Source organism: Pseudopodoces humilis, chromosome 1, assembly GCF_049639895.1.
Source record: "Pseudopodoces humilis isolate 2021_Gansu_Grassland_sample_001 chromosome 1, ASM4963989v1, whole genome shotgun sequence".
Taxonomy (NCBI): domain Eukaryota; kingdom Metazoa; phylum Chordata; class Aves; order Passeriformes; family Paridae; genus Pseudopodoces; species Pseudopodoces humilis.
In genome coordinates this window covers 112,338,666-112,347,075 of record NC_142200.1, presented here as the reverse complement: position 1 = coordinate 112,347,075, position 8,410 = coordinate 112,338,666, and the positions used below count along the sequence as shown (strand labels likewise).

The following is an 8,410-nucleotide window of genomic DNA, read 5'->3' as shown; positions in this document are numbered from 1 at the left end:
TCTACTGAATTTTCTAGACTGCTTATTATCTTCCAGAGGCATACAAGGTCTATCTGGTATTTGGGGAAGGCTCCTGGGCTTCTCACTTCCCTGAGAATGTAATGTTTAAAACTCACCTTCCACTGAACAGAAAGCAACAATGCCAGGTAACAGAGGAAATGCTACATTTGGAAGAATTTTTGCAGTCTCCTGTAAGAGGCTGTGTATTGCATAAAATGACTGATTTTTCATATCACTTATCAGTCTAAAATGTTAAAGACAGGGAAAGAGGGTAGACTTTTTGAAAATTCTGGTTTGTATCTGTTACAAGTCCCAAGTTTCAGATATGTCTCCTTGCTTCTCATTTCTCTTAATTTCTAAGGAATCATGTTCTTGTGTTTTCAAATGTATGACAACTTCTGGCAATTTATCACCTTTAAAATTTTTTACTCCATGTTTTGTGTCCCGAAGTGGTTACTCTTGCCTCATGCAAGTAATAACTAAAGGGTAGTCATTTAAATATATTGCAGACTCCTAAATAAGAGTTGCAGGTGGGACACTAGATTTCCTGATTCCTCCATCAACTGCACCACTGTCACAGGAATGTGATCCCAGCAACACTGAAGCATGAGAAAGGACCTCTTGCTCACTGACTGGGAAGCCTTTTTATGGTCAGAAACCAATTTATCGATGAAAACAGCCACCAATGAAACTCTCATTTGCCACTTCAAGTCCTTGCTGTGGAAGCCTCGGGCACTCCAAGGGCTGGAGGATGTGACACCAGTCCCCATCAGAGGCTGCACACACAAAGACACACACACAAGCTTCCCTGAGGTTCCCCAGGAACCTGGTGCTCAGCACCCAGGCCTGTAGGGAGCCTAGTTCTGAGCTCCTCACTACAAGAGAGACACGGAGCTCCTGGGGTGGATCCAGTCGAGGGCAATGAGGATGAGTGGGGGACTGGAGCATCTCTCTTATGAGGAAAGGCTGAAGGAGCTGGGCCTGTTCAGTCTCGAGAAGAGAGAAGAAACATCTGTCAGAGGACCTGATCAATGCATACAAATATCTAAAGTGGGGGTGCCAAGAGGATGGAGCCAGGCTCCACTCAGTGGTGCCGAATAGGACAAGGGGCAACAGGCAAAAACTGATGCACAGGAACTTCCACCTGAACATGAGGAAGAACTTCTTTACTATGCAGGTGACCACGCACTGGAACAGGCGGCCCAGAGAGCGTGTGGAGTGTCCCCCACTAGAGATACTCCAGAACGACCTGGACACAGTCCTCTAGGATGACCCTGTTTGCGCAGGTAGGTTGAACCAGATGACCCACTGCGGTCCTTTTCAACCTGACCCATTCTGTGATTTTGTGATCCCTCGGTGACTCACAGAGCATGAGCCCACCCACGGTCCCTCGGCGCCGCTCACCGCTGTGACGGCTCGGTGGCGGCTCAGCGCAGGTGCCTCAGGGCCGCCGCAGTGCCCACGTGCCCACACGCAGGACACCCTCGCCCTCAGCGCTCCCGGCCCCGGTCTCCGCCCGACGCGGGGAGGAGCGGGAGGAGCGGCCGGGCTGCCCCGCGCCTGCGCCGCAGGGCCGGGCAAGTGGCGGCGCACGGTGTGCGCAGCTGCCGCCGCTGCGTGAGGCCGCAGATGGAGCCTCACCCCGGCGCCGCAGGTAGGGGCGGCCGACGGGCGGGCGAGTGGGAGGGAGGGAAAGAAAACAAGAAAGAAGGAAGGGAAGAAGGGAGGACGACGGGGCTGCGGAGCGCCCCCCACGCATACTCACCTCACCCCCGCCCTCCTCTCCCCCACCGCCGCTCGCCTCACCAGGGCTTCCTGTGGGAACCCCCCGTGGCTTTCCGCTGGCCCCTCACACTCGCCGGAGAAGGCGGTGGCCTGGGTTGCTGCGCACTGCCGGTGGGTGCTGGGGAGGGTCACCCCGGAGGGCTCCGGCCCGGCCTCCGCGGGGTTCCCGGCGGACTGGGACATCCCCGCCGCCCTCAGGGACTCCCGCCGCCACCTCCTCCCTCCTTCCCTCCTTGCCGCCCCGCTGCCGCCGCCGTGACCTCCAGCGGCAGGACGCGGGGCGAAGGCAGCTCCCGGGCGTCTAGGTGCCTCTCCGGCTGTGTAACAAAGGTAAAGGCAAAGCACCAAGTTTACGTGGTCCTCGGCTTCGTGCTACTGAGATCTTGTCCGAATGGTTATAGACATGTGTCCACAGGAGTGAATGAAAGTCCCTGGCCTTTATACCCATGTAGTGTTTGCTCATTGTGCCCAGAGTTCCCGAGTCAGGCGCCTTAGGCTTAAAAGGCCATTCATTCCCTTCAGCTAATGCAAGGTGTTGAGTCTCCCGTAGATGGTGGGGACCTGCAGTGGTCGTGGCTGTGCACCTCAGTCCCTGCCGCCTGTGGCTGCTTCTCCAAAAGCCAAAGGATGCTGGTCAAGGCCAGGCTCTCGGTTTCTCATGGAAACCTGTCCTGGACAGGCCTTGCAAACAAGGTGTTCATAGAGTAGTCAAGTTCTGCGTTTATTAATTGTATCCTCTAAGCATTGATCTGTTACTCAATTAATGCAATGTTATAAAACTTACGGAGGCATTTCAAGTGGTGGATGTTCATCTACAGCGTAGTATCGCTTCCCAGTTGTCCTTTGGGAAAAAGCCTAGTTATTACATTCGTTAATTCACAGATTCACAGAATATTCTGAGTTGTAAGGGACCCACAGGGATCATCGAGTTTGACTCTTAAATAAATGGTGCATAATGGGATCAAACCCACAACCTTGGTGTTGTTAGCAGCATGCTCTAACCAAGTGAGCTACTCCCAGTAGATTCAACCTGTTGTGATTTCAGTGCAGAGCAAAAAGCATGGCACCAAACACTGAAGTCATCAGCATTCTGCTTCCCTATTTATATATATAATGACATTATCTGTCCCTCCCAAGCCATACTGTGGTTGTATGTTAGCTGTGGTAGGACTGCTGGGGGGGGTACTTTGGGTACCTGCTATGTGACACCAATACTGAGATTCATCTCCTGAGCTGTGGCATTGCTTACTGACACCTCTCTAAATCTACTGCCTTGTTATCCACTATCTTTTGCTTCCCTCCCCCAGCTCGCCATCAGTTTCTGGCTTATACAGCTCTGTTGAAAACCTCAGAATGATCTAAAAGTGGAGATGTCTAAGTAAGGTAGTAGAGAAACTGGAACAATAGCTTCAAGAAGTGTGAGCTGCCCTTTTTGTATTAGTGAGGTGTTAACCCAAATTCTGTGGTGTGGTAGGTTTGCTTCTTGGCTCATATATGAGAAAAAAAAGGGAGGATCACAGTTCTGTAAATTGTTACCATGACTGATACTTCATTTTAGGGTCACAAAAGACACAAGCATTCTCATGGCTTTGAAAAGGCAGTAAGGAGTGAATATCAAGTAGTTCTTTGAATCTCGGATTGTAGAACTTGTGAATTATGTCGTGATTTGTATGGGAGGAGATCTTTGATAGCCACAGTTTGGGAAGAAACTGTGGTTGTGTCATTAGGTGATCAAATAAATAAACCAGCAGAAAACATGTTCACAAGATTTTATGTTCATAAAATCACAGACTATCCTGAGTTGGAACAGACCCACACGGATCCTCAAGTCCAGTTCTTGGCCCTGCACATGACTTCCCCAGCAATTGCACCATGTGCCTCAGTGTGTTGTCCAGATACTTCTTGAGCTGTGTCAGGCTTGGTGTCATGAGAACTTCCCTGGAGAGCCTGTTCCAGTGCCCAGCCACCATCTGGGTGAAAAACCTTTTCCTAATATCCAACTTAAAAAGCTTTCCCTAACTCAGCTTAAAGCTTCTGTTTTTCCCCTTGTGAGAAAGCTGCAGTCTGCAGTGAGTCTCCAGGCTGAACAAACAAGTGACCTCAGCTGCTCCTTGAGTGGCTCTAGGCCTTTCCTCTCCTCTAGGCCCCACACCAACTTTGTAGCTCTCCTTATGATGCTCTCCTGAAGTTTTATATCCTTCTTGTATTGCGGTGCCCAAAACAAACCGCACTTGAGGTGAAGCTTCTCCAGAGCAGAGCGAGACAATCCTCTCCCTTGCCCAGCTGGTGCTGCTGTACCTGATGCCCCCCAGGACAGGATTGGCCCTCCTGGCTGCCAGGGCACTGCTGGCTCACATTCAACTTGCTGTCCACCATGACCTGCACTTTCTGCAGTGCTGCTCTCCAGATGCTCTTTCCCCAGTCTGTCTATACATCCAGAATTACTCCATCCCAGGTACTAAACTGTGTTAAACTTCACATGGTTGGTGATTGTTCCGCTCTTAATTTGTTTAGGTCTTCCTGGAGGGCCTCTCTGCCTTTGAGGGAGTCAACATCTCCCAGTTTAGGAAAATGTTACACTATTTTGTTTTATCCTTCTCCAAAATGAATGTGCTGCAGCCCAGCCTTGAATTTGGTTTTTGTATGCACCACTTCCAAAGCTATGTAGGGTGCTGTTTTTAGTAGTAGAGGCCATGGGTTATGAGAAAGCTCATTTTATTTTTAATGTGCACTTGGTTATAGCTGTCATTTTCAGGCAGTGATGTTTGGATCCCTAGTTGAAGATTCACAGATGTGTAAAATGGAGTCATGGACAATAGCTGAGATAGACAATACAGGTTTTGGTGCCTATCCTTGACATAGGGCTTAAAAGCGGAGGGTCTGAAGACTGATTTTTCCTAAGTTACTTAACATGTCTATTTCTTCAAGTCAGGTGGAAGTCTAGGTTGTTAAATACAATAGCAGTTTTATCACTGGATGGAGAAATTCTGGCTTGCAGAATGGATGCGACTTGTTTTATAGTGGCAAGGGCAGTAAGGCTAGAGCTAGAAGAATACATTGAAAAGAATTAAATTATAGCTTCAAAAGATAGAAAAGATAAAATAATGGAGGATAAAGCAATGTCGAATTTAAAGGGAAAAAATGTAGAAGTAAAAGGAAAAGTTGCTTTTCAGCTGTTCTGTTTCAACTTTTAATTAAGCGTCTTTTAGGTAAGTTTGTGATTAGTAACATAAGTTGCCAGAATAACATCTGCAATCCTTGTGTTAATGTAATTGAAAGGCTTTTAGCCTTGTCACCTCACGCTCGAAAACTTAAGAGAACACTGGTGTGTTTTGATCATATCCCTGATGTTAGTTTCCAAGATGTTCATTCATTTATATTGTACGTACTGATTGCTCATTTACTACATAGGTACAGAAGTCAAAGGTAGGCATCGTTTTTAATTTGTCTTTTAATCCTTACTTGCATTTAAATAATTTTTTTTAAAAATATGCAGGAAGAGTGGTATTCGGTCCTGTTATTCATAAGCCTTGTTCTTTATTTGTGTGTGATGTTCTTTATTTGGAATGAAAGGTATAAATTTTATATTGAAACAAGTGGCTAAAGAGCTAAACATTCAAGCTCTCAAGGAGTTTGGGCAGATCTGTTTCTATAATGAAACTTTTATTTGTGATTTACATTGTTTTTCATTACAACTTGTCACACGCTTCTGAAAATTGGTAAGGAGGACTATGTAGTGCTGGAGCAGCTGTTTAATGGTAACGGGCATGGTGGCAAATCTTAGGTGGTTAACATCTCCTCTTGTAATAACTGGGTTGTTATGATTCTTTGGTTGTTAGATTTTCCTGCATCCCTTCCTTGTCCATATTGAATACTTTGCTCTTTCTATGTTGGATTTACCTCTTACTCATCTCTTGTTTCTGGTGCAAATTATTGCACAGTTTCTTATGTCACTGTTTAGATGTATTTTATGTGATCTGTTTGGTTTATACGATTCAGATTGTGTTTTTTTCAGGACCTTTCTCTGTTTTTTTCTCCAAGTGAAAGCAAGCAGTAAATTCTTGGACACTGTTCACTGTTAGTTAGAAAGGATGTAGAAGAAATAGGGATTATACACTTGAGACTGATTTCAGACAAGAGGTGCTCAAATATTTGGGCTTGACTTTTTAAAAAGTGTGCAGCCCTATCCTACATGTAGGAATTGAATTGTGTCTGTACTGTTAATATATTTTGACATCTCAGAAAAACCCCTGGAATGTGTATTTGGTTGCTGAAATCCTGCTGCACAGTGTTTTATTTAAGTGACAGAAAGTTGTGTTGAGGATTTTGCATCAGTTACCAAGTGAAGCACTCAGAAGTTCTTCAGTGGTGGTGGAATTTGAGCTGGCTCTGCTAGTTTAATCCTTGGTCAGTCCACAGCCCCAGTTGTTACTCTGTGTTTTCTGCATTTTTCTGAAATTCTCATCTGCTATCAAATGGGATTTGAGGTGGGCTGAGGTGTTCCCTTTCTAGGTAGCTCACAACCAAAGTTTTCCTAACTGGCCGTCATAGTTAAGCAAGTATGTATAATCTCAAGTGTATAATCCCTGTTTCTTCTACATCCTTTCTAACTAACCATGAACAGTGTCCAAGAATTTATTGCTTACTTTCACATGGAGTAAGAAACAGAGAAAGGTCCGTCATACTTGAGCAATGGTACAGGCCATGTGTTAATGAAGCTGCATTATTTCCAGTAGTAAATATTAAGTCCTAATCTGTAATTAATTTTCAGGCCCTGTAACTGGATTTGCTGTGTGATCAGCAGTGTAAAAATATCTCCTTGTGTCGGCTTGGCTTTACTTATTACTCACTAGATGTATGAGCGTTTGCAATCTGCATGTAATTAACAAGAAAGTGTGCTTTGTCAGGTCTGCTTTTCCTTTTCTTTCTAGGTATTACAGACTTGCTGTAATGCAGCCATTGTTCACTTTTAGCAAACAGCATCCTCATAATCCAGTACTGCCATATTGCAGGAACATGAGCCCCAAAGCAAAATGTAAGATAACAAATTCAGCCAGTCAAAAAGGTGAAAATTGACTTTGAGGTGATGATAGAATGGTGAGAAGTTAAAGCTTTGGAAATTTTCCCTGGTGTTGTCATCTCTGTACTCCATCTTAATTTAAAATGATGTCAGTATTAGAAAGATCTCAAAATCTGGAACTTTTTCAATACAAATAAATTTATTCATATACATTTAAAGAAAAAGAAAGAAGGGTACTGCATAGAAAAGCTGCATTGATAAGTTTCTTTTGCTTTTAAATCAGGGTTTTGGGGTATCACAGATCTAGTTTCACTTGGATGATAACACTTCTGATATTTCATATTGTCCTTCTATACTTTAAAACCTCAGTAGAAACTCACTACTTAAGGCTCTAGTTTGTATGCAAACACCGATGTGCAAATGAAATTACCAAACTCAGTAGCCTTTCACATAAATATAAATGTGTTTGTTTGGTCCTGGTCTATCATCTGTCAGTTCACACTGGATGTCTTTGATAAAATTCTTTACTTTTTGACAGGATTCTGCAGGGTTTTTTAGGACTGAGGTTTACAAAGCAGGATGCTAAAATTTAACTTTGACCTCATGAATTCCTTGCCAGTTAAGGCACAGAAGCCCTCCCAAAGGTCACAGGATTGGATACTTAAAGTATTAATTGATGCATCAAATTACAACTGTAGGAAAAGACCCTAAGATTTTAGAAAGATAAGGTTTTTTTTCTCCCATTACTTTAATGGGTCTGTCTCTAAATTAATTTGTTCTGATGTGTGACTTAGTGTTTTCAAATTGAGGTTTTGAGTAGTTGATAATATATTCAATGATACAGACTTTTTGGATAAATTTTTATGATGCACATATACATAAATGATTCACATGAATTAACCTAAGAATGGTAATTTTTATTTAATACAAGGGGAATAAGCTAGGCAGAATAATGGAGATGAAATTTTCAATTGAATGCATTATTTTCCTGGAGGAGTACTAATAATAATAAGCTCTAATTATATTTGCTTATTCAAAACACTGTTATAGGTGCACTAAAATAGAGCTGATTTTTTTTAAAAAAAAATTAATGTCTAGAACCAATAGTCTGATTGATGAAAGGAATGTTTGCCAATAAGCAGGCAGTGGACACTGTGCTGTTCCTTCTATTATTAAGAAAAGTTTACTTTTCCAGTGTATTTTTATAATTAGCTCATAGGCAAGTGCTTTAAAGGAAAACTTTGTAAGGAAATGGAATATTTACCTTACAGAAACAATTTTTACTGAGTGACATGAGAAATAACTGAATCCTCTAAATTAATGCAATTTTGCAACTTAGTTATAAACTTATTATTTTCCAAACCATCTCAACTGTTGTGTATACTATAGGTCTGCATATGGAGGAAATCACAGAATGGCTGTTAAATTCAAGTTTTAGTAGACTCATCGTAGATGAAAACACGACCTTCCCTTCAAGGAAAAAAACTTATTTGCAGTGGAGATTTTCTTCAAATGTGATGAGATGGTAATTCTACATGCAACTCCTTGGGTTTCTTCCCTTTTCACTTTAGTAACTGCTCACTCTAGTGCTGAAATTCTCATTGA

General features: G+C 43.2%; 1 protein-coding gene across 2 annotated transcripts in view; it reads left to right on the top strand.

The window, feature by feature from the left end:
* The first annotated feature begins 1,566 nt into the window (after window positions 1–1,566).
* The window catches only part of CMC1 (C-X9-C motif containing 1), a 40,730-nt gene continuing 33,886 nt past the window's right edge, over window positions 1,567–8,410 (top strand). The window contains exon 1 of one of the 2 annotated variants that reach the window (XM_014248676.2): window positions 1,567–1,654. In XM_014248676.2, coding sequence (XP_014104151.2) covers window positions 1,630–1,654 — 25 coding nt within the window. In that variant the 5' untranslated portion in view covers window positions 1,567–1,629. Of the gene's footprint in view, window positions 1,655–1,857; window positions 2,116–8,410 lie in introns of those variants that run through there. The other variant, XM_088053976.1, reaches the window with a different exon arrangement.